Consider the following 26,591-nt stretch of genomic DNA (forward strand, 5'->3'; position numbering starts at 1 on the left):
AATTCACTAAGGTTTGGCTATAAAGGTTTTCTGTTATGTGCTGTGAAATCCATCAGTTTCTACACAAGTTTTGATTTTTGTTCTTGGTGCTTCGACATTTAGTTGCACTTGTGTTTTCTAGTTTGATTCTAGTCTACATCTATCACGTGCCACCTTGGGAAACCAAGCTCAGCTCTTCCCCAACACATGGCTGCTTTTCTGTTCCGGCAATCTACATTTACACAGGCAACTTACTTCTTAATATGAATTTTCATGGGAAAACTGCCAAATGCTTGGATTTTCATAATGAAATGAAAACATCAGATTTCTTCTGCAATGTGACAGCGCTAACAAAATCTCATTATGAAAAATCATTTAGGGACAGCATTTTGGCAGTAGAAGCAAACTCATGAGGTCCTTATCCCAGTGTTCCCAGCAGTCTAGGTTTGGATATTAATCTCTTGTAGGGAAAAATCAAATTCTATATACTTCAAGCCCACCTGTTGTTCATATTGATGGAAATTGTGTAGTTTATCAACAATGGAAAAAAATCCTTGAATTAAAGGATTTGTTATGCCGTATATCAGCAGTTATTGAGCTGCAGATATTGAAAAAAAATCTGAACAGATGTAAAATTCCTGAAGTCTGTACGAGATAGCTATTTGGCATATATAAGCTTTCTCTCTCTCTCTCTTTTTTTTTTTTTTTTTTAAAAAGTACTGAAGTACTCCATGGATCCTTATTGGCTCCTTGGTTCAAGAATGAAAAGTACTGCAGAAAGACAAATGTAAAAGTGGGTTCTTTCTTTTTTTAAAAAAATTGAGAAAAATACAAAGTTGTTCGGTAAATTCCATATTAAAAAATTTAGAAGAACTGGTCCATTTTGAAGCCTGAGCAGACCTGAAAGGGCATATTGCCAATAAGAACACTAGTAAGGGAGCACTGCCAATGTGAACACAGCTTAGTGTATATAACTTTCATATAATTCAATTGTGCTCGGTGGGTCCTACTTCACTCATTTTCTTTCATTTTTATACTTTTATGGGTGTTTTGTCACAGAAGTTTATGGAATAGATGACAAATAGAACATTAAATTTTCATTTACATACATAAAAGTACTAACTTGATGAAAAAACTATAGGCATTATCCAGATGTCTAATAAGAATCAAAAAAATCTTGTAAGAAAACTTTATTTAGATGTCATGACTTACGCACTGTGACAAAGTAAATTGCTGAAATATGCCCACGTCTGAAGTATCCAGCCAGTGAGACATATTTCAGTATGTTTGCCCCTCACCCTGTCAAGAAACAAACCAATTTTATACATATCTACAGCATTTAATAAACATGTCCAAACCAGCCAAAGTTTTATATTTTTCAGCAGTGAAAATAAGGAGAAACATTTAATTTGTTCTCACGCAGACAGCAAAATTAAATGGAAATATAGCTATCTTCTGAAAAAAGAATGTATTGAACCATCTCTCCCCTGTGGGGAAAGGCAGTATCTTAATATGATGAATTAACAACAACAAAAAAAAGTTATATCAAGCAGGAACTATGCTTGTATTTAAATGCGTAAATGTTTGCCAGTTATATTGCACCTGATCAATAACAAATCTGTACTTCTTTTGGAGTCTGAATTAGTATTTTTTTAAAACATTATCAGAAGTTATTCTGATAGGATTTTATATAAATTCTTTGGCTACATACGTTAAGGACTTTAAATACACACAAAGCTACTAGTTACAAGTACCTTAATAAATGGTACACATTTATAAATCATACAGGGATGAGAGTGCAAATATGATGAAATACAGTTATTTTCAAGGACGAAGTTACTTACAACATCCAATTTTTACATCCCAAACAGAAGGCTGTAGAGAAACTTAAAACTTGAGATTCTTCAATTTAGAAGTATTCCTGTAGAACTTCTTGGCCACCTAAGAATGCCTCACACTAAACTGTTGTTGCTTCATGTAATAATCTGATCAGTTTTACTTATTACATGTAACTTGTAGTGCCTCTCTTTTCTTTTCTTTTTCTTTTAAAAGAATGGTGAAGAAACTGCTCATATAAAGAACAGCAATACTGGTTATATCCCTATATGGAATTATAATGGTTTTAGATTCTTTCATGTCATTTGAAGATCTCTCATAAGCAAAATGTGAAGGCAGAATTTCATGTCAGTTTTTAGAAAAAGTTTAGGGTTATAGTGATTTCATGAAAATGTTTAATTTTCTTCTTGCAGCATTTCTTCTATTTCTTTATCCCAGTTATCATCACGCTTTTCCGACTCTGTCACCACCTCATATTCCTGAAGCTCTTGCTGCAGTTCCTTTTCCCAGTCAGCAGTCTCTTCTACAGGAGATAAATGATTTGTGAGAATCAACTTGGTAATATCAAACGTTGCCCTTTTTTTATACAATTAGATTAATTTGCATTGAATAAATCTTATCTCCCTTGAATTATATAGAAATTCTCATTCAAAATTGAAGAAACATTAAGATAAAAAATGTTATCATCTTTTGACTGATCATAAATAGGAATTAATACACACATCTGGATTCCTGTGTGCATGCTATAACAAAAATATAAAGTAAACAGATTTAAAAAAAAGCAAATACATGGCCTATCTGTAACAAGTTTCCTTCTCTATACTTTTTTCCTACAGTGAATTCAAGCCTTTCACTCTGTCACCAACTCAATCTCTATTAAGTCTCACACAAGCGTGCATTATTTAGGAAATGAAAAAAGTTCATAAGTTCGTAGAATATACGTTTCTGAAAAATCAAGTATTGTAGATAATTTTAGAAAGAAGTAGATATTTTCCGCATTGACATTTGTAGCTAGGCAAGTTAATTTAATCAGAGTTAAAGGTAATCATATTAGTACTTCAGGGCCAAAAAAAACGAGTCAGAAGGCATTCCTGTGTCATTAATCTCTTAATTGACTCTACCATACACCAGAAAATGGGGCAGGAGATGGATACTTGAAGTATTAAGTAATAACTATTATACTGCTTTGGATATGAAGCTAGGTAATTCCATCGTCCAAGTCAGTAAGGCCAGCTGAGATTTTTCTTAACAAATTGCATGTTAATGGCTTACTAGAACACTTTCATCAAGAAACTATATGCAAGAAACTAATATTCATTTAAAAAATTCCTCAAGATCGGCTATATACTGGACAAAATTTCGGAAAACAAGTATTCACAACATCCAAAACACTTATCCTGTAAGATGAATTTTGAAAATTGTTTTATAACAAGCATCTACATATAAAAGTATCTTCTTAGTAAGTAGTTCCTTGTGTATGGCCAGAGTTGCATGATCACAGATTGATTTTATTTTTCTGCTTTTTACACTAATTACTTCTTATGAATCATTTTAAGAGTAAGCCATATTTTATTTCTTCTCATCATTCTCAAAACTATTTGCTAAATTGTAACCGTTCCAAACACAAGTAAATCTTCTACAGCAAAGTTATCTGTAAACTCATGGCCTGGTAGAAACAATGCCTTCTCTACTGGTGTTGATACACAAGAAGAAAACATAGCCTGGCTTCCAAATTATGTACTGTACTATACTTAGAAGAATGTCAATTAAAGAAAAAAAATTGACTGGTATGTAAGCACTTATGTAAGCACACAGAGAAGGGAGAAGGTAGACAGAAAATATTCCAATATTTCATAAAAGAGCCAATTACAATTATTAGGTTCTCTGGACTTAAACTCCTCACAAATAACATTTTGCAGGAGACATGGCTTGACTCTCCTAATAGTTATCACTAATTTCCGCAATATTTCATTACAGAACGTCTCATACACTTTGAAAAACGATCATAAATCAACATACTATAATTACATTTAGGAAAGTATTTTTTTGAATACACCTATCTTAGAATTACTCTATTTGAAATTACTCTATTTGAAGGTAACAAATAGTTAAAAAACAAAACAAAACAAAACAAAACTGCTTATTAGGTAGCCCTCTATAAGCATTAAAAAACTCCAGGAACAGATGTGGTAAAATAAATGTCAAGATAAGTAATGATAAGCTTAAAAAAAACAAAAAAAAGAAAAAACCAACCTTACCTTCTACTACTGAAGTCTCTTCTCTATTTTTGTCTAGCACCAGTTGTTCCATTTCTTTTCTCAGGTCTTCCTGATTCAAATTACAGGCATCAAATGCATCACTCACAAATTCTGATACACCTGGACTTGTGGAAATCTCTTCCTCATCCTGCAATAAAATAGTTTTGTAGAAGCTTATCCAAAAAGGGACAAAAAAATGCCACCAACACATACTTTCACTTGTGCGACTGCCTTTTACATAGATTCACTAGACAGACAAAACAAATGCATTACAAATGCATTTTAAAAGAGTATTTTTGTACAGACGGGAATGCTAGATAGCTGTACTGAAAGTGATCTGCTTTCTATCCTAGAGTCCGTTTTGTATTGTCCTAAAAACTTTAACTGTGGTTTTTTGTAATCTTCAGGAAGAATAATGAACTAATAAGTAGCTTAGAACAGTAGCTAGGGCTAATATTAAGTTTTAAACACAATTCAATAACAACTATCTATACACAAATAAGATTTAGAGAGAACCATTCTTTGGACATTTGCTAGTTTAATTTAGTGCACTACATATTATTGCCAAGTGAATGCACAGCTCTGCTTCTGCCAAGAGAGTTCTCTGGCACCGATTTTACAACACAGGAACGAACAAGTGTCATTGGGTGTCCAAGTTCATGATTTTTGCAGTGTCAAGCAAAGCCTTTCTTGCTTTCACGATAAAATAATGTTGCTATGGCAATGCATCATTTACATGCCCTAAACTTAAGCTTGCTTCTCCTAAAGAGTTGGACAAAGCATGGCACACCTGTGTGTGTGCGCATGTGCATATTTTAATGAAGCTACTGTGTTTAAATACAACGCCAACTTTCTAATCCAAACTTGTTGGAACCACCTTACTCTTCAGAGTTGAAAAAAATTCAGGTCTTGCATTCTTACAATGTGGACAATACTAATGAAAGTATTCTTCAGATACATTACTGTTTTCTAAATGAGTTTCTAAAATGAGTTTTAAAGGGTATGTACTAAAACCAAATATTCTCACAATGGAACAACAGAGAACAACAGGAACAGCAGCAAGTTAACATAGGACTGGCAGATATTTATATTATTACGGTTTCATAGTACAACTAACTAAAAAAGGATGCATAATTACATGTTAAGTGACAGTCTGACATACTAAATACCAGATAAAACACAGAAACATTTTTACCTCTTGAGATTTTAGCTGAGACTTTATTGTAACAGGTGGTGTTTTGGGCCGTACTGTTTCTAACAAGAAGGGAAGAAAAAGGTAGATTATATTTGAATATGTAAGATCTCATTTAATCTGCACAGCTATTAAATATATAAGGAAACATTGTATTTTCAAATTTTAAGGAAGCTTGGTGGTTAAAGGCTGAATTCAGCCATAGGTGAAGCATTTGCACTAAAAATAAGACTGTGAAGAGAAGTGATCTTCTATTCCTAATTAATTTTAAGTCAAATTTAACAAACTACTTCCTCATTCTGAATCCAAAGTTAAGTGACAGGAACCCCTCTGCCCTCCTCAAAATGATCCAAATAGCTATGACATATGAACAGCTGGGAATCAGGAAGAACGTCTTTTATAAAACATTCATGGTTTGCACCATAGGACGCAAAATCTATAAAGTTATAAAGATGTGGAATTGCTCCTGAAATCCAGTTACTGCCTGTAATAGTTCCCAAACTTATGTGGTTGGGCACCATTACACATACGGGCAGTAGCTAGCTCTCAGATCTACCAGACTACATCTCTACGCACATCCCCAAACGCACACAAGAAGTGCCCTTTGCAGCCTTACCTTCTCCTTTCACATGGGAGGAAGGAAATCACTGGAAAACAGAAACCCTAGAAGCTGTCCCCGATTTCCTAGTAACACTCACTGTGCATTCTGAATTTAGTAGCATGGTGCTAGATGAGCATGATTGTTTATATGCAAGGACAGATCTTATTCTTGGTACGCAAAGAGCAGCCCAGGCTTCTTCCTCCTCAAGCAACTAGTAGGGTAGAAGAGTTGCAATGAAAAGCTATATGGTTGCAAGAACTATTAACATAGTGGGCAGGTTGCGGTAGCGGTTACATGCTTGTTTAGCACTTTCATTTGTTTAAATGTGCAAAGCAGCTCTGAGCTTGCAACTCCGTGTACTGTGATATGCCCCAGTGGACCTCTCCTGCTTACTCAGCAGTTTCTGAAAGGGGAATTTTTTTCAGGTTTAATTTGTAAAATTAAGATCAGCTGTAATTAAAATAATTCCTTAACTGGTGGTTGCCATTGCAGCTCACCTACTCAGTGGCTCCTGTCACACCCTCTTTATTCCCTCCCCTTCCCAATCTGCAGAGGATCTGTTACTGTACCCAACATCACGCCTACAGAGGCAGCAGCACCCCGGCAGGGCAGGCTGCAGGACTCTTGGCTGTTTAGTGCCAAGTGCCCAACACACAGGGCAAGAGAGGTGCCTCAAGCTCCATCACCCTCTCTCATGTCGTGACCGACCGACAACTCCTACAATGGGAGAAGGCTCAGAGGGCAAGGTGCCCCATGAATGTCAAGGACAGTGTTGGATGCAGCTCACTAACCACAGCTGTTGCACAGAGAACTGACGTTATCTCAAGACAAAGGGGACCGAAGGGTGGCCTTCGTCTTAGATAAGCAGCCATATCCGTTACCTGGACCTGGTGTAAGCGGTTTTTTTTCCCCTGAGCTGACCAAAAGAACGTGAACGTCTCCCTGAGATTAGTCAGACCAGCATGGGGGAAGCGTATATGTGGTTCAGCCCAACAAAAAGTATAAAACCTCAAAAAACTAACAAAGAACTTTCGAAGAGAGCAACGTGCTTGAGTTGGCTTCAACCCACGTATTCCTTCCCGGAGATTGTGGATGCGCAACATTGTGATGATGAGCATCCTTGAGACTGGTAATGGCAGTCACATTGGTATTGCGATTGAACTGTCTAGCTAGATTTTGCAAAGTGTATACACTTGTATTGTGATACACGTGAATTGTGATTTCAGTATATTGGGCAATCACTCTGCTAAATCAAAATCCTATGTAACCTCAAATTCCCCTCAAATAAACTTTTATATTAAACATTGCACTCCAGTACGCATGGAATATCTAAAAGAACCTGGTCAGAGTACTGGACTCTGAAACGTGTAGAAGCAGCAAAGCAACTCTGCGCTGGGCCACATACCACTCCGAAGTGACTAGCACACCGTTAGCACTGGTTAGGAACCACTGGCCTAGCATCATCTCCTACAACCACCTCACTTCTAAGTAAATAGCTCCTGATATCTGGAGAAGGACTAGAACCTGACATTTGGTTACATAACTGGTGCATATAGCTTCTGCATTAGAATGGGGGATGTCTCTGATTTGTCCCTTCTTTTTTCCTCCCTACCAACCATGCTAATTAAACTTTGTGAAAATAGCATGTAAGGAAGAGACAGATGGAGATAAAATGGAAGGCAATTAACTCTATTTTATAGACATCAGTCAGCTTTGAGAAGGAACTCTGAACATCAGGAAGGGTTACTAGCAGACTAGTTTTATCCACCAATTAGGGAATCCAACCTTCAAAAAGGTCATTTAAATCAAAAATAAAACACAGATGATTCACAGCCCTCAAGACCTGTTAAAACTCAGATTCAAACAAAACGTGATCTAGTAAACATATCTTTGCCATTACATAAAATGTACTGATTAGGATAGTAAATCTATCTGCATATCCTATACTGGTCTTCTGAACTGTCTGAATTGGTCCTGACAGGCCAAAAAACATTGCATTTTGTAAACTTTTGCTGCAGATACTATCACAACTGAAAACAAAACTTAACTAGCAGAACTGTCTGGGTATTACCCAACAGATTTCTGTTTGACTGCAATTCCTAAGAGTTTAGATGACCCAAAGATAAGAGATTTGTTGTTCAATAGGGTGAGTTGTCCTCTCTCTCCTGTAGAGTCGAAACATTTTCACTGAAACAGCCACGTTTTGGCTTTGCAAATGTGACCTACATACTGTACTGTTTAAAACCAAGGCTACGTTGTCCTAGGAACTTACTGTTTAACACTGTTCGTTTAACTACACATTTAAATTGCGTAAAGGAAACATTCAGCATTGTAATTAATGACAGAAGTACTTCTGTCTGTTTGACTAGCCAATCGGCCACAACAGCAGCAGCTTTCTATTTTCTGAAATTGGTTTACTGAAGCAATGAAATGCAGAAACAGCAATCAAATAAAAAGATCTGTAATAACAGGAAGCATACTAATAACCACCAGACTTCACAGTGAACATGCTTAATAGTGAAGAAAATCTCTTCTGGCAGAAGTTACGCTTTACTAAGCCAGAGGAAGTCTTTCCAAATGCCACCTTCTTCTCTATGCTTTGGACTAAAAGGTTCAAAGATTGCAAAGATATATACTCAAAGATCTGCTGTAAGGTACTACAAAAACCAGAGAAGATAAGAAGTCACTACTCCTAAGAGTTTACAATCTAATTCTATCAGTTGATATAACGAACAATCCAAAGGAAAGAATTCAAAAAGGATAAACAAAAAAAAACACAAAAAGAAAGAAACTTCCCTCCATAGAGAATGATATATATGCATTCAGATACTAGTTAGTTGTTGAGGTTGACAAAAAAGGTAAATGCCAGAGATTTCCTGAACTGATGGCTGCTGCGCACAGAGAAGGAAACTGCACGTAAAAGAAAGTACAAGTTGCTTGTCAGAAAATGACAAAAATGGGCGCTGAATGTGGGACGATCACAGAAGTCATATGACCTGAACAGGTAAGTAGGAAATGGGCCTAAATGTAGTGCACTAAAAGGTAAAGACAGAAACTTTGTTATGATGAAAGCGTGTAGGACAACACAAGGAACAAAAAGCCACAGCTTCTGTGAAAATGCACCTTGCAAGATAGAGGTATCTAGTAAAAAGTGACTTTATGCTGTCAACTTCCTCGTGTTGGAATCAATAGCACAATTTCTCTCTTTTATCCAGATACCAAATTACATGAAATAAATGAAGAACTGATATCTGAAAGAAGCTTTTTCCTCTCATATCGGGTTGCCACTATCCACCTGTCTCAAGCTATTCCTCCTTTATTATTGTTGGCCAGTTTATGGCTGCCTGAAGAAATGAAATTTTTGCAAGTTTTTTAATCCTGCTTTTTGGCCAATATTTGAATAAGCATAAGAAGAGCCAGTTAAGATGTGGAGGTCTTAGTTTTGCCTGAATAGATAAAAAGTTATGAAAAAAATCATCAGCAATACTGAACAACAATACCAGCTAACAACAATATTATCATCCATCTTGGCCAGGCTTCTAATTAAAGTAATTATAGGGAATGGATATAAAAGAAGGAAATAAGAAAAAAAAAAAAAGAGGTCCACAGTTTTGGCTAAGCAAAATATAAGCTGATGATAGGATACCTTGGAAACGATGTTAGACTTGCATGGAAATACAGAACTAGAAGACACATGAACATTGGAGGGGTAGATTTACTAGCCACTGTTAAATAATAAAACAAAAGAAAAAAACAACCCCCCTCCCCCCACAACTCTGAGGCCATATACACAGTTAAGATTACAAAAGAACGTGAGTGCAAGTGGATAGGTACAGTCAACCAAAGACAAAATCCTACGCCATGGCATGAAAGGGCAGGAGAGCATCCACTGGAAAAGTTGCCACAAAGGCAGGCAAGCTGGGACTGAAAGACAGCACGTTCAGTAGTGTCAGAATGATCTGTGAGAGGACAAATATGGGATACATACTCCATTGGCCAATATGGGCCAAGAGATTGTAAGCGTTTTTATTAAAAAGAACAAAACACAAAAGAAAGCAACAACAAAAAGCAGCAACTTGGAATAACTTCTGATACATCAGGTATTAAAGGGATATTGCCTACAGAAATAAATTTTCACTATAAAACTGAAGTAACTTGAAGTAACTCAGGAAAAAATGAATATTTTAAACATTCTCTAACAACTCTCTCAGTTGTTTCCCTATATAAACATATTTTCTCTATTGCTTTTCTGTTCTACAAAAAAATGCTTATAAAACTACAAAAACAGTAGGAATATTCATTATCATGTAAGTTGCAACTTCATTTTCTTAACTAGCACATTTTACATTAAAGGTGCAGAAATAAAATACACAATTTTTACCCCTTTGCTCAAAATCTATATAGTTCTTTAAACTATACACAGAAAAACAATGACATAATTACAGTAAATAAATAAATCACATCAGGCTACTTCTATACTGTCTTTGTTGATCTCCTCAGGGAGAGAAACCCTGCTCCTCCCAGCCCACTGGTGTGGGCTAACAGTTATTCTGCTCAAGGGCTAGCATCCTCTGGAGTGCACTGCCTGTAGTCACATTGCACAGATTTGGCCTAAATCCCCTCTGCGCTCCATGTAATACCGTCATGGGCCATAATTTCTTTTTCAGCTTACAAAACCTAAAATAGTATGAGCAGTATTTTTATGATTGGCAGTGTGCTGTTCAACAGGGGAAATGCTGCAATGTTTGAGTATACATGGCCTATTTGGACAGCAGAGAATTGTCCTGGGTAAAAGAAGTCAGAACTGGTGCCTCCCTGTCTGGAATAGATTCCAGAGCAAACTGTCCTGTCAGCGTTGCTTGGATTTTGACAGAAAATTAGTTCATTCATTTTAGAAGGGGGCCTTGCCTGGGCTAACACGCATATACCCAAGCAGAATCTATGAGAAACAGAATTAACCAAACTGATGGCAAATTACAGTCTGTTTTCAAAAAGTATCTTCTCTGCAACATAGAAACCCTGCTCTGTAAGCCACCTTGCAACCTTCCCCTCACCCCAAGATTCAGCTGCCTGTGCCCAAGGAGTCAAGGCTCAGCTGCATAATGTCAGCATAGACTGCGGAGGAAACCACAAAGTTGTGCAAGAGCTGTGAGAGAGTGTAAAAAGATAAGAGAGGTGAAATAACAAACTGAAGTAGGATTACAGAGATGAGATGATTAGTGGCACAAGGACTCAAGAAGAAAAACACCAACACAGAAAGTTGTACTATCTTGAGAAAGTTGTAATAAAAAGGTGGAGGGTGGGGGGATGAGTCAACTTGACAGTCACTGTTTGGCTGTCAGTCGGCCTGCCAGTGTCACCAGTGTCAACGGGTTTGATGAGAGATGATGATTTGGGGATCTGAGAATTTGTTGAGGGAGCAGCAGAGGCTGACCTTTCTCCTCCTGCCTAACACCTACCAGGCGGACAAAGATTCTTCGGGTGTCTTATCGGGGTGGTGAGTGTACACCTAGCTTAAGCTAGGACTTAATGAGCTACTAGGTATCTTTTGTGTGTTAGCTAGTAACTGCTTTATATTCTTAAGCTGTATATATCCTGCTTGCAGAGTGTCTTTACGCATGGCTAAAGATACTCAGTGACCTAAAAGGAGGTCTACAGTAATACATCGTATATGCTGATCAGCATAAGAGAGGAAACCATAAGGGAGAGCCACCTAAATTATGGTGGCTTTTTCACCTCCAGGTTGAATCTCAGCTAGCCTCATGTCCCTCCGCCTTCCTCTATTCCTACAATATATTCTGCCCCTTTCCATGTCCTGTATGCTTCTTTGCCTGCCCCCCTACAGTAATCCTACCTCCATAGCACCAACTTACTTGTTTGGCCTGAGGCCTAAGCAAAAGAACATGCACTGAGACAATCCTATAGCAACAAGCATGCCAGCTGGCTGGGTTGGCTAGTGTCTCGTCTATCAAGCGAATCAAAGGTACCTCCTACTTCTCTCTGGCAGGTCAAAAAAGGGCTCCAGAGACCACTTGAGCTTGTATCTTGAGCTGTCATAGGCCAAAGACAAAATTTTAATCTCTTGAGATTTCCACTGTTCTGTGAAAACTGGCTGCAATTAGAAAACGGGCTAAAAGTGTTGGGAGCCCCATCTCCCCCTGACCGGACAAAACCATCCAGCAAAATGGCAGAAGCCCCGATTTCATAGGAAACCCAGGATAAAAACTCTATGTCATTCGATGCATCCAGTCAGTACGCATGACAGAAGTTACACTATTCAATTTCATGAGTTGTGTCAAAACAAATCCTTTCCATACCTTTCAGTTGACTATCCTCTTCTCTCCCTTTGTTATCTTCTTTCCCTACTGCTTGCTGTTGAGCAGCAAGTGCGGTGAGTTGTGCGGACTGTTTAATTAGGGATACCCTGTAGAAGTAATTTCTCCAGAACACCTCCTCCTTTACACTAGAGAGAACAAACAGATTTTGATGACTACATGTGGGAGTATGGTTTCTTCTACCAACTAGTGATGAAATAACACTAAACATGTTGAGGAAAAGAGTAGGAAGAACCACTCCTTAAGTAAAAACTTAGAAATTTGTGAAATAAACAGTTAAAAAAAAAAAGTAAACTCTTCTGACCTTTTACCAGACAGTTACATTGGAATTGAACATATAACGGTAACAGGTTATTTGTTTAAAAACAAACCTTAAAAGCAGACAGCAATGCATATTTGGAAAAACATTATGCTGTTCTTTAGCTCTTCCAAATCATGTACACAAACCTAACAAAACAAATATCCCTGTTCTATTCACTTCCTCTCTAAAACTTACATTTTCTTTGTGAAAATATATATTCATCTACATTTTCTCTAGACTTCCAGTGAAAACGGAATCTTTGATTTACAGGCAAAAACCTTTCTAAGACTGCAGTAAGACTATTTCACTTTCTGCATGACTTTCGGCATGCCCAGTCTGAAAGTGCACGACTTTCACCAGCTAGAAACTGTCATCTAGTAAACAACTAGCCCTGGTAAGAGCAAGACTATTCCATCTCTTAGGTGACGTTTCCCTTTGATGATTCTCCAGCAAAGAGGAGGACACCCAATTTTAACCCACAAGGAACAGAAGTCAGAAAAAGTAAGGCAGCTGGGGGAGGAAGGTACGTAGAGATCAAGAAAGAAAGAGGAAAAACTGGAGATACCTTTGTTTTTTCACGTTCAGGCTCAGTGTCTACTGAGACTAAGAACAGAAGAAAACCTATTAAGCAATGGGGGAGGCCAGGCAAGGATAGCAGGAGCAGACAATGAAGACAGCATCAGAGCAGATCTGATGAAGCAGCAGAATACAGGCAAGGCACTAGGCCTCATAGGGCAGAAAGAAACTGCAGGGAAGGGGAAAATACAACGAGGAGCTAGGAAGTTTTACAAAAGGAGGAGACTTAAGACAGAGAAGCTCACAAAGCTGTTTACTTTCTGTTTACTTTCCTGTTTCCATCCTCAGACAAGGAGACTAGTGCTGGAAACTCCTACTTAATGAGAAAGGTGACCTGTGAAACAAGCTTAACGAGCAGAGTCTGGGGCTGAGCAGGGAAACAGAACAAGACTAGAATAAAACTGGGATTAAGAAGCCATATTGGCACAGGCTAGAAGTGCTGGCACAAAAACATTACTCATCTTTTAGTTATGTCCACTAGAAGGCGGTCACAACACAGAGCTTTTTTCACAGTTGTTCAAAATTAGTTTTTCCTGCTTGTGTTACTTCTATTAGAATTAGTCTTTGTAATGCATTCTTTTGTTCTTCCTTCAGAGAACCTCTAATAATCTCTTTGGGGTGTCAATTAAAGCACTAGATCTGAAAAGTTCTGTTGCAATATCTACCTTTCTTTGGGGAAAAATTTCTCAATCAATCAATTTAGTGCATTGAACTTGGAAAAATTTGAGACCTCTTCCATACTCGAATCTTAACAGGTCCTTAGCCCTTTTGAAGTCTAAACAGATCTACTTCTTTTTAGTCTTTCTTTTAATTGCTAAACTGCAGTGCATCTACAATATTTCATGTATTTGAAATGAGCAGATACAAAATAAATACAGTGGAAGTACATACCGAAAGAATTGAAGGAAGTGAAAAGAACAATGAGTAATTTACAAATATTAAAGCGGAAACATCACAAGTACAATGATATATAGTTACCAGCAAAAATTACTTACTGTTTAGGAACGAGATCAAACCTCATCCTATTGAGAAGTTCATCTTCTTGTAACATAACCATGGCAACAGGGTACATTTGATCAAAGTCAAAATTAAACTGAACACCTGCCGGAGGATCCCGCAGAAAATTTCGTTTATCCTATGAAGAACATATTATAGTTGTTAACCAATATCAGAAAAAGGATATTGTATTCACCACACATGACCAACAAAGCAATCCCACTTCCCACATATTGCTAAATAATAGCACAAAGCTGCATAACTGTCTTAAAGAAAAAAAAAAAGGAAAAAAAGAAAAGAAAAAGAAGAATTTTATCAGGGATCTATTTTAGCTCAAGCTATGCTAGCAGAGCTCCTATTTACTCTTTCATGTGACCAGTGCAGTGACAGACATCTGAAAAAATGCATATTGACAATACATAACTTAATAATGTTAGCCAAACTTACCTTGGTGGGAGAAAAAAAAGTTTTAATCTCTGCAGAAGAAAAATTCCAGATCTTACAGCAAACAAAATACTTACTGCTGATAAGGCCAGTATTTGTTGTTGAATTGTTTCTTCTTCATTGCTATCAACCCAAGGAGGCACTGCTGCTTCTATTATTAAAAGGGGAAAAATAATTACCTTTTTATTACATTAAAATACAAAACACAGAAACCTATTTCTAAACAAAACAACATACAATGTCACAAAAATAAGCAAACTTATGCCATCAGTGCACCAGTTCATTGTTCCTTTTTCCTAAACTAAGCTTAAGGTAGGGAGATGAGCTCTAGCAATGGATCTATGCTTAATAAAAGTAAAAAGAAAATTTAAATAGCTGCTGATTTCTGATTTTAAAATTAAAACTGTAGGGTTTTCTGTGCTCAGACTTGCAGTTTTTTAGTGCAGTTACTACTTAGTTGTATAACTGGTCGAGCGGTCTGCACACAGAAATTTCTAGATGCACTTTAAATCTAAACTGTGTTTGACTTTTACGTTTTCAGAGTAATTTACTATTGAATCAATTTTTAGACATCCAGAAGGCTGGTGTCAGCTAAAGAAGCAATTCCTTAGCTATGGAGAAAAAGAAGTTATACATTTATTATAAATAACAGCATGTTATACACTGAATAAGCATACTCCTGTTGATCTGATTTACATATTTACACAGGTATTTCCACAACAGTTCATTCTCTAGGCCATAAGTACAGAAAATGAACTATTCTAGATGCACAGAAATAGATTAATCTCTTCACTGTATATGCTGATTCAGCTTGCAGAGACATCACGATGTAGTCTAGCAGTGCTAGTAGTCTACAAATAATTCTTGTGCACTAGAACTAATGAAGCTTGGTTTCAGCTATGCACCGGGCATATTTAAGATTTTTCTCCCCACATGGATTCACTGATGTCCAAGTAGGTACGTGCTGATGCTAATGCTTCTTTCAGTTAGGCCACCTCTCTCTTTCTCTCTTTTGTCAATCCAGCTACCTGTTCTCATGAAACTTGCAGAAACGTATTTATTAACAGATGCCAAACTTTATTACTAGAAACCAAAACACAGGTATACAGACAGCACGATCACATGAACAGTACTGCAAGAAGAAAACAGATTAACATATTAACTACAGATACTATGAAAAATTTCATTGTGATCCATTTAAAACTGTCTCCTATTCAAGGTTAAAAACAAAGCCACTACTTACTCAAACTGTAACAAATTATGGTATTCAGGTTAACACATTAAAGAAGATAAGCCAATGATGAAACACAACATAGAAAAAAATTTTGCTCATTAGAGTCTCAAATTGATCCACTGATCTCAATAGTACATGGGTGAATAACTCGAAGAAGGATTTAGATCACAGATAATTACAAAGTGAATGACTTACGGGAAAGCAAAAGGGCAATTATGCCTTTAATGCAAGTACAGCAACTCCCACAGTGAAACTAATTAAATACTACAGCGCAACCCCTACCCTATAATAATAAAATTAAAAACAAAATGTTACATGATTGCTACAGACCAAGAGAGAGGTAATCAGCGTGCCTCCTTCCAATAATAAACACACTTGAAGTTCAAAACGACAATAAAGGATCAGCTTTGCTAACACATTGACCTTTGTTTATGTTACGGTAAGTTAAATTTGGTTTAAAAAAGCAATCTAAACTAATGTAACACTATTGCTTCTACTAATCTCACATAAAACGGCATCTTTTTTTCCCACAACACACATTAAGTTCTGCTATAACTATGTTTTATTAAACAGAATGAGCTTAATTATTCAGCTTCCAGTAACATTCTAGTTTATGCACAGTTACCCGTAATAAAAAAAAAAAAAAAAAAAGTACAGTACCAGATTTTTTCGTTTGTTGCTCTTGGACAAATTTCTCTTGTTCCTTCTGAAAGTCTCCAATAATTGTCTAAAATAAAAATTAAAGAGCCACAAGAAGAAAAAAAACTTTGTTTCATGTTTAGAGAGAAGATGCTTTCAAATACATCACAGTGCCATATTCTAACATCCTCAATCTTCTTTTTTGTAAGTTAACCAGAGGTGTTTCAAGTCAGTCACACATTCCCCTTTACTGAACCATTCCATTTTGCCTTTAAAATCCTAGCTGATAAACTTAATTTGAACACCAGCATACTACGCAAATACACTTATCTCCTTACCAGGTCAAATACAAACAACATAGACGAACTGTTTAGACCTATATAGAACAGGTTTTTAAAACACTATAAACACTCAAACATACCCTTGGCTTTACAACGTGTTTTAAGGATTGACTAAGGAAATATATACGTTGCAATAACAATTTTACAAGTCAAATTTAAGTATGATTTTTCAGTCTGACCCAGTGAATCTCTGCCTAGCTGAAACTGAATCATTTCTCCATTTATGATGCTGACAAATTTTTTCAAGAACTTACTTCCAGGAATAACCTATATTGAAGTTAACATTGAAAATGGAGAACGGTCATAGAAGAGCTATATGCATCACCCAGCTTTACAGTGTAAGATTTAGGGATTTCAAACAAATTTCCAAAGTCAGTATGCCATAATCTAGAAGTAACAATGTGAATGCTGTTCTGTAGCAGAAAGTAGAGGAAAAAAAAAAATCAAGCTAGAAGTTAAAACTCTCATATTTATATTACTAATAAAATAAAAATTTTAAATTGTAAGGTCTACTAATCCATCAAGCAAGTTGCCGTAAATCATATAAATTCCCAAGCCAAATCATGGTGAATGCCTATAAAAAAAGTTTCCAGTTAAAAAACACAGCATTTCAGCTTAAGGTAACATCAGTGAGAGAACTGCTGTAGTGCCTGCTATACAAATAGATCGTACTCGTTCCTCTTGATCTCAAATGATATGAATGATTAGCATTTAGGAAATAAAATACTTTATATGGTACAAGAGAAAAACTTTAGGATGCTATGGAAACTATAATCTGATTTCCCAGTATGCAAGCTTTTCAGTCACACCGCGGAATTCATGTCATTCTACCTAGGGTATTCAGAGAAAACAGAAAATTCTATTTTAGGCATAAGAAACTGTAGCTAAGTTACCTACAACATATTTTATGAGCACTGCTGTTTCAAAAATAAAGAAGCATTATCAAATAACCTTCTCAGTCTACTTTTCCTTTTTTTTTTTTTTTTTTGCAGTTGACTTACAGCTGCAGATATTCTGTGGATCAAAAATATGTCAGGTAGATTCTAGTATCCTGTATAGAATATAACTTTGCTATTACGTACAGATACCTGTCATTAAAAAGTCAAGGAAACCTGGAGGCAAAATACAATTATAAGAGAAATTTAAGAGTCATTTGATGATTTATTTTGAAAGATGACGTGAACACTGATTATACCAAGAAACTTAAGCTCACTGTATTTTATTTAAGAAAGAAAAAAGGGGTGGGGGGCAAGGCTTTAGTTCCCCAGGCAGCCAAACCAATGCAACAGCTCACTGATGCTGAGACAGGGAGGTCACAGAGAAGAGGAGGGGTCTGGTTGTACCTCTTATCTCTGCCACTGTCCCGCATGCACTCTCCCACTACACCTGGGTTGACTTTGGACAGTTTCCCTCCCCTTCCAAGCTGCCTTTGCCCAATGTAACACTTTTTGCGGGATTTGTTTTCTGCCAAATTTGCGATTTAAAGTGCTAGAAGAACATTGCTGCTGGCACAAGTTAAGCAATGCAGCCAGCAGCCCGGAACAAGGAGGGGAAGCAGAGATAAGTGGCAGGATCGGGGACAAAACAGGACAGTAGTGAGCTTTTTCATTAGCTCACTTATGAAGCCGTAACTGCATAGCTCTACGGGCTTCCTAGACAACATCCATAAAGCTGACTTAATTCTGATTCTTGCTTCAGAAACCGATTTAAAAGACAGGTTATAGCATTTCCTCTTCCCACTTAAGTAAATCGGAGACAACTGCTGGGAAAAAAAAAATAACCACACCTTACTTCTCCCAGACATCCTCCAATTGACTGCCTCAGCAGGAAAACTACCTTAAACAAGCAAAAAATAGTACCTGAGCTAGATCAGCTTAAACAGCTCACTGACTTAAACTTATTTTAACTGAAAAGCACTGGAGAACAACTTTCCTGCACCTCTTCCTAAGAAGCAAGACGGCAGCTACAGGCAAAAATGTCTTCCTCTAGCATAGCCAGACACAGAAAATTATAGCTTCAAAAATACAGTCAGATCATTTCGTCAACAATTATAACTGAATCTGCTTCTCCCTTATAACCCTTCAGACCTTTTGATCAGGCTTTGATTAACACTGCAACTAACCAAACTTTGGTCAAAAGAACATACGCTCTTCTGTTTTACATCTTAAATGCAAGTTCAAATTTAGTTAAGAATTAACCACTTCATGGTTACTAGCTTATAGAGGGTTGCATCATGATGTGCTTTCAAAGTGGGACAGGAAGAGTTCTATATGCATTTTTTTTTCTTTAAATTACAGGATCACATTAGACATCTCTTTCCATAAGACTTCCGTCTCTCTCATTGTACCTCATTTTTCCTCTGTTGGAGCTAAGGACTTTTAAAGCTGTTGTCAAACCAGAAGACATCTCATGATGCAGAAGATTAGAGAAAGGCCTGTCTTAATTGAAATAACTGAATGCAGCCCCTGAAAACAGATTTAAATCCCTGTGTAACAGAACTGCACTAGTGTAGGTAATTAAACCTAATTTTTCCACAGATCTGACCTGCAAATGCGTTGAACACAAATGTGCTGAACATTCATTGCTGCATCTAAGTTGATGGAAGCTGTGTGTTTATAGACTCCTATTCGCTCTGGAGATTGAGGTCAGAGTTTTTTCTGAACATGTTGAGGTACGCACAAATCCAGGTAGTAATACAGACATTTTGAAAATGAGCACCTCGGAAGGGACCCCAATGGTCATCTAGCTCATTCTTTTGCTGAGACGTGATCAATGGCACTACTGGAGAGAGGCCAGCGAAACGCTACGAAGATGAGGAGGGGACTGGAGCATGTCCCCTATGAAGAAAGGCTGAGAGCGCTGGGCCTGTTCAGCCTGGAGAAGACTGAGAGGCGATCTCATCAGTTTGTACAAGTATCTGAAGGGAGGGTGTCAAGAGGATGGGGCCAGTCTCTTCTCCATGGTGCCGAGTGATAGGACAAGAGGCAACAAGCACAAACTGAAACACAGGCAGTTCCATCTGAACATGAGGAAAAAATTCTTCACTGTGAGGGTGACAGAGCACTGGAACAGGTTGCCAGAGAGGTTGTGGAGTCTCCTTCGCTGGAGATATTCAAAACCTGCCTGGATGCAATCCTGAGCAATGTGCTCTAGAGGACGCTGCTTGAGCAGGGAGGTTGGACTACACGATCTCCAGAGGTCCCTTCCAACCTTGGCCCTTCTGTGATTCTGTGAATTTTAGCTCACAGTCATGTAATTACAGCTTTAAATCTCCAGTCACAGGGGCCCTAAACCCTAAGGTACCCATTCCCAAACTTACTCATCTGTATTGTCAGAAAGATCTTAGTTATTTCATCCAAGAATCCTTAGTAGCAAATTAAGCTGCTTACTAATTGAACAACAGTCAGTAGAAATGGCAGATAGTTTATCACAGGCATCTTTGTAACACCTCTTCCTTAACCCCTTTAAAAAGGCTGAAACAAAACCAATTCTTCTAGCCTTTCCTCCAATGTCATCTTATTTAAAACGGTCTTCTGGTCTTTCTCCAGTTTATCTATATCCTGAAGGATTCTGAACATAGGTGCAGTAAGGAGTAAAGAACAGTATTAGCACAATTTAAGACTTCCCACAGTGATATATACATACATATATTTACACACACATGTAATTTTTTTTTTTGCAACAGTATTTATGGATGACTTGTCTTCATTTTCTGGTGCAAACAAATCTCCAGACGATTTCCAGTAGTACTGCTTCTAAATAATTTTGCTTCCTTCGGGTTTGCTTATTTTTGGTCTCTACAGTTATGAAATTTCCAAAAGGGAAGTGTAAACACTGTCTTACAGATCTTAGACATGTTTCTAGTCTTGCAAGAAATTCAGAATATAGCATGCAGATTCAAAATGATGTTTCAAAGTTTATAGACTATTCCAGAGTAGGAAAAGTTAAGTGTACTCTCTCTTTCCTGCAACGGTTATTTATAAATGCAAATAGTACTGGAACTTCAGCTATCATGCCTTTAACTTCCAAGCAAACTTTTTTCAGGGTATGTGGTTTTTTTCTTTTAAATATCTTATAATTTCAAAGAATTTTTTTAAAAAACATAAGCTGTACCTGATTTAAAATAACTTCACTTGGTCATTTTCATAAGCACACTACAAAAACATGCTCCCATGAAAACCACTTCACACTTTTTAGTCACACAATCAGGTGTGGTGCTCAACAGACAGACCAGATGTCACAACATGAAGAAAATTATCACAACTGCCTGACATCTCCCCACAGCAAAACTAAACTGTTTCCTGCTCCTAAAACTTTGAAATAACTACTGTAAGGGACAAATGTTTTAGAAAAATACACGACAAAGTCGATCATGTTTTCTGATAAGAACTTGAATGCTGTGCAGTGAATAGGGCTATGGACCACAAAATGAACAATGTGAAGAAACCTTGAAAAACTCTTCAGTTGGCAAGCACTGTGAAAGAGCAAGCCTTTAAAGTAATTTTTAACATAATAAAGAAACCCATCATGTTAGATATTTAACGTCAGTTGTTTTAATGAGCGGATAAATTAAGCTTACAGAGAAGCTGTGCCATTAAGTGCATTTTCATGTACAAGTTATCTATTAGCAATTTTTTGACACGTCTACCCTGTATGCACATTTCAGTCAAGCTGTTGGTCCTGACAGGAGATATCTGCTCTTGAACCATCAAATTCCTAAAGCAAGTTTAAAGGAATAATAAAGTGTTACGTGCCAGATTTGTCACACATTCCAATAACAGTAAGCAAATATATGTTACAGATCAAATAATCTAAAAATGTAATACCTTATCAATTATACTGTCGATTTTTCCTTCTTCTACAGACTTCTTTATAGTTTGTGCTGTTTCGGCAACTGATTCAGATATCTTTTTTGTAGCAGCAGTGGCAAAATTGAAGAGGTAACCTTTTACAGATGAGAAGAGAAAGAGCTGAAAAACATCTCTTTACATCCAATTCTCTTGCTAGATTTCTTTTATCTTTCTATGTTTGGATACCTACTTGAAGTTTTCTTTCAGAATTGTTTAACCTAGCTTCCTGTCTTCTTGTCTACAAAGAACTCCTAAAATCTTGTTCATCCGTTTCTAGTTCTTGTTCTTTAGTTATGTAACTGTACGTTTGATCAAAAGCGTCTGTAAACCATAAACTATCATGTCTTAAACTTGTTTACTAAACCAAACATTCCTAATAGTCCTTGAAATGCTGCTCTCCAATCAATTTTCTGAAGCAATATCTTTCATAACTTCAATTATTTAAGTAATATTCAGACATTAAACAATGCAGTAGCTTTACCAACATGAGGAAAACAGTTTTTTTTTAAATTAAGAAAATCAACATGCACAATAAAGTCTCGTGAAGTGAATGAGTCAACAAACGCATAAAAAATTTCTGGTAGGTAAGACTTCAAATCTCTTCAGAAGTCTTAAGGTAGAAGATTGCTTTTGATGTTGCCCCTTTTCTATTTTGCATTGTCTTTCTTAACTTCATTAGAAATAACGTGGCTCTTGATTTTTCTGAATGGCGTCAAAACAGCAGTAACAAATACTTTCTAAAACTCTAACTATTGTTTTTTATACCAGCTGCGCTGAACTGAAGAAAGGTGTCAAGAAAAGAACCATATAGCACAAACAGTTGTCCTGTATTGTTATTTTTTAACTAAGAGGTCAGAACATACTGAGAAGGCAATCATTAAAATGTAAATCATTAACCTTCAAAAACAGTAAATACCAATTTATTGACAAAGTACCTTAAAACAATATTTAATTAGTTTATTTCACGGATCGTTACACAACATCATAAGCACTATACTAAACTGATGTACTATGTCTGATTTCATAATTACAGTATATACAATCTCAGTAAGTGCCTGTAATTTAGGCTTGTAGAAAGATATAATGGTGTTTTTGAGCTGTATGGTAACTATCAAAGGCATATTTCAGGCATAAGAAAGAATGCAAAGCATGTGGGATAGCAAGGATCTTTCAGTTATTCTAAAAAAATAACTTTTACATAGGGGACTTAAAAACAGACAGCACTTGCTTGGGGCGAGGCAGGAGGGAAGAAAACACGTATCTTCCTTTTCAGGACCTCCCAAAAATTTGAGTTGCATTAAAGGTTAGAAATGTAAAAAATAACCTTAGCATCTGAAAAAAACCTGAGTTGTTTTAACACACACAGCTGTCAACGACTAACAGAACGGATTGCTTTGGAGTAGTCACGTTACTTTTTGCAAAGCTGGCTGCTGTTCTTCGTGGCTTATAAACTATTCTTTCTTAATGATACGGCCAAAGTTGTTCTGAAAAATGCAGAGGTCTAGCCAGTCCTTAAGAAAACCAGTTTTCTAAATGTAACTTCCCCTCGTAAGTCACAGAATAGTGACAATCAAAATTCCTCCCAGTACTTGCTAACATCTTCGGTTTATCAGGCTTTACATCACATCACAAGCTTCATATTGCATATAAAAATACCTATCTTACACTTTGTATATACACACACACGCAGAGTACACTCTTTACGAAAGTAGAGGAGGCAGCAGCCTACTGCATCATTTCCCCCCAACTTTTATTTGTTGCTTTATGCATCCCTGGGAGCTTTCTTGTATACAATTGTTTCGGATGCAAAAGATCCTGAAACATTTGTTGTCACAGGTGATGTATCTTACGCTACAACACAGCAACTTTTTGGTATAGTTGAGCAAAGTGGTTTTGGCCGGTCTTATGGCTAGAACTGAAACTAATCTGAACAGAAAATGTTTTTTCTTTCTATTAAGGACAGGTGTTCTTCTTATGCTAAAGTACTTATAAAGCCTGAACAGGAAGCAGTACTAGGCCTAGTGAACCAGTGGTGCAAAAACAATACTTCCCCTACCTCCCACTTCCAAAACTACGTCTGTATTAAGAGTATTTGACAAGAAATATTTCTGTTTTTAGTTCATATTGGCAAACTCTCCAACCATAGATGATGCTAGGCTGGCAATGCTACCTTTTGTAATAACACGGTAACGAGCATACAAACAGTATGTGTAAGATTTCAGTTTTACTGGTAGAATTCTTTATGAGCTAGGGAAATCTGTCCACACAATTATGCTGCTTGTTAACCATAGAGATGGCTCAAGAGTTATCATGTCTTAGAACAGTAATGTCTAACTGCTGTTAAAAAGAAGACCTTTCTACCACAATCTTCTTGCGTCACAGACATGGACGGACACAGACATGCCAAATCCATGGATCACTAGATCAAATTCTTACTCCCAGAGCAAATTAATTCTCAGAAATTGAATCTGAAGGAGTCATATCATTTACAGATTACTGTGTTTACTGTTATGGGATGGACATCTAAATGCATGACAGTCAATACTTGTTCTTCCCCTGAAAATTCAGTCTTTTTTCCCTCCTCAGCAGTCAAGGTGAGCACTGGATTAGGATCTACTTACAATACTAAATAGACAAACATCTGTGACCAACTTACGCAGATAATCTGCTGCTGCTCAGAAAGTCCAAGGCAAACTACCTTCAGGAACCATTTCAGAATAAGCTTTCTAGAGATACCAATTCAGCAGTTCAGAGCACCAGCAACAAACACTTCAATAATAGTGTTCCACTTTGTATGAATTTTATCTCAGAACCTACTACCGTAAAACAGAATACTTATTTACATCTAATTACAGCCCTGTCTCATCACAGATGAGTTTAACAAAAGTTAAAGTATTTCTACACAAAAAATCATGCAAAACCCACAACACTTCAAAGTATATTATTCTGCATGCTCACATCACTTTTCCCATAGTCAGACCAGAATAACAGATACCTAAAGAAATACTGCTCATTTAACAACTTTTCTAAGAAAGATAATAACTGAACTGTTTGCAGTCAATGTCTTAATGCCTATTTCAAACATACAACAATTTCTAAAATGATTTTTCATTTCCAGTGTGGCAACATCCTTCAACAGCGCACAGAATTGTTAGCAACTCACTTAAACACTTCTTGCTGTCAGCTATTGTTATTTAAAAGGAATCTCTAACCATAACTTTGTTTTTTGGACTCTATGAGATCCAGCACACTTTCAAACTTCCAGCTTTATCAGTTGCAGGGGACTGTTTCATAATTGTGGAGTAGACTGTAGGATAAACTCTAACTTGTGAAATGCATAGTAGTGATGTATGCCATAGACCCCCGTTAACAAATATGGTTTTAAAAACATACAAAATGGGAACCTATACGGGAACATCAGACAACAAAAGGGTAGAGAAGAATGGCTTTTAACACATTCTTCGCTGAGAGCACTTTACAGACTAGCTAAGGTGATGTGAATTACTGTTTACATCTGGAAAGATATGCTTCTCTCTCTCTCTTTTTTTTTTTTTTTTTTGAAAAGGAGTATTCTCGTTATCTTATAAGCTTGTATTCCCCCTTTCACATCACTAAGCAAGCTACATAAGAGTTGTAGTCATCTAGATGAAAAAGAGATTTTTCTTTTTACTTTGCTGAACTGAGAATAAACATGCTTAATTCAATTTAAAACCAATTTGTTCCTACTTAGCTCAGTTAGAGCTTTGCTCTAAGTGAAAGTGATAACTATTTCTAATTTCTGCTGAAACCCCTAAAAATGCCCTAAACTAGCCTACCTTTGCTCCTGCAGTTGCTGCTCTGTGTTAATGTCACCGTACAAAGATAGTTTTATTGCTTTAAAATCACTTTTTTTTTTAAACACTAACACCACTCCCCAGGGTAGGTGAGCAAAGCCACGACACCCCTCCATCTCCCCCTCGAAGAAAAGGGAAACTATTCCTTTACTCAAGCCTTACAGTGAACAACGCTGTGTGTGTACGGCGGGTGGGAAGCACCACCTGGAGCGCCCCATCTCTCCGCCACCTCGCAGGCCGGCCCGGCGTACGGCGCGGGCACACGACCGGCTGGGGTCGCACCGAGAGGTGTGTTGGGAGGGGCGCTTTTCGGTCAGGCGCAGCGGCGCCTCGGCCGGTGCCAGGCCCAGGCCGCCTCCTCCCGGCTCGCCCCCCCGCCGGCGGCGGCATAGGCAGGACACTCACTGCCGAGTCCCTTGGCCTGGCTGAGGAGCGGGTCCGAGTCCGCCTGCAGCTCCACCTGCTCCTGGCTCCGCGCGGCCGGCTCCTCGCCCGTGCCCGCATCCGCGGGGTTGCTCCGGCTCCCCTCCTCGGCCGGCAGCAACTTCTCCTCGGCTGCCCGCTCCAGGCCCAGCCAACTGCCTAGGCCGCGCAACATGGCGCAGGGGCGGCCGCGGCCGCGCTGGGCGGTTACCGGCTACTCCTAACGGCACGGGCGAGGCGCTCTCTATGCGGAACCCGAGCCTCCCCGCTCCTTCCGCATACGCCACTTCCGGCCGCCTCAGGAAGGGGGGCGCTCTAGCCTGCGTCCCGTATGGCCCCAAAGGGCGGGGATAGGCGGAGCAGCGGAGCTGGCGCGCCAGGTAGGAAGAGCGCCGCTCGCGAGGGGCGGGGAGGCGTGTCGAGCTGGGTGCGCGGCCGCCGCGGGGCACCTGCCCCACGCGGTAGCCGCTGGGCCAAGCGGCGCGTGTGCAGACACGCACGCACGCAGCCACACCACCACCGCCACCACCCACGCGGTTTCTCTGTATGCATCTCCCGCGGAAGACGTACGGCAGGTAGCTGCCCCTTGCTGCCACCAGCGCGTGAGGGTTTACCCGGTCTTGACTAGCAGAAAGCGAGCGAGGCTCGTTCGCTGTGTACCGGTGGCGCCTGGGTAAGCGCTTGCCGCCGGAGGCCTGGGAAAAAGCTGGGGAAAGAGGTGGGCAAAAGGCAGTAGATAACCCTCTATTTCTT

The 26,591-nt window shown here is 38.1% G+C and overlaps 2 protein-coding genes across 47 annotated transcripts in view; one reads left to right on the forward strand and one right to left on the reverse strand.

Annotated features, from left to right (window-relative positions):
* Window positions 1–1,154: 1,154 nt before the first annotated feature.
* SYAP1 (synapse associated protein 1) lies at window positions 1,155–26,141 on the reverse strand. Its single transcript, XM_068919458.1, has 9 exons — window positions 25,821–26,141; window positions 21,559–21,677; window positions 16,413–16,479; window positions 14,596–14,669; window positions 14,074–14,213; window positions 12,184–12,329; window positions 5,269–5,327; window positions 4,074–4,221; window positions 1,155–2,338 (listed from the first exon to the last, which is right to left on the reverse strand). Exons 1-9 carry the CDS (start codon window positions 26,011–26,013, stop codon window positions 2,211–2,213), a joined length of 1,074 nt encoding a protein of 357 aa, XP_068775559.1. The 5' UTR covers window positions 26,014–26,141; the 3' UTR covers window positions 1,155–2,210.
* CTPS2 (CTP synthase 2) overlaps window positions 26,128–26,591 on the forward strand; it is a 76,445-nt gene continuing 75,981 nt past the window's right edge. For 5 of the 46 annotated variants that reach the window (XM_068919309.1, XM_068919263.1, XM_068919208.1 and 2 more), the window contains exon 1: window positions 26,128–26,218. Coding sequence is in view for 1 of the 46 variants with exons in the window: in XM_068919240.1 (XP_068775341.1) it covers window positions 26,385–26,413 (29 nt within the window). In the remaining 45 variants the exon portion in view is untranslated. Of the gene's footprint in view, window positions 26,557–26,591 lie in introns of all 46 variants that reach the window. The other 41 variants (XM_068919200.1, XM_068919380.1, XM_068919230.1 and 38 more) reach the window with 31 other exon arrangements.

This window comes from Struthio camelus, chromosome 1, assembly GCF_040807025.1.
Source record: "Struthio camelus isolate bStrCam1 chromosome 1, bStrCam1.hap1, whole genome shotgun sequence".
Lineage (NCBI taxonomy): Eukaryota > Metazoa > Chordata > Aves > Struthioniformes > Struthionidae > Struthio > Struthio camelus.

Bases quoted from the DNA above. Each gene is read 5' to 3' on its own strand.
- SYAP1 (XM_068919458.1), bottom strand. From the start codon at position 26,013: ATGTTGCGCGGCCTAGGCAGTTGGCTGGGCCTGGAGCGGGCAGCCGAG. The intron at 21,678-25,820 runs GTGAGTGTCCTG...CATCTGTAAAAG, and splicing joins CCAGGCCAAGGGACTCGGCA to GTTACCTCTTCAATTTTGCC. The intron at 16,480-21,558 runs GTATTACATTTT...TTTTTATTTTAG, and splicing joins TCGACAGTATAATTGATAAG to ACAATTATTGGAGACTTTCA.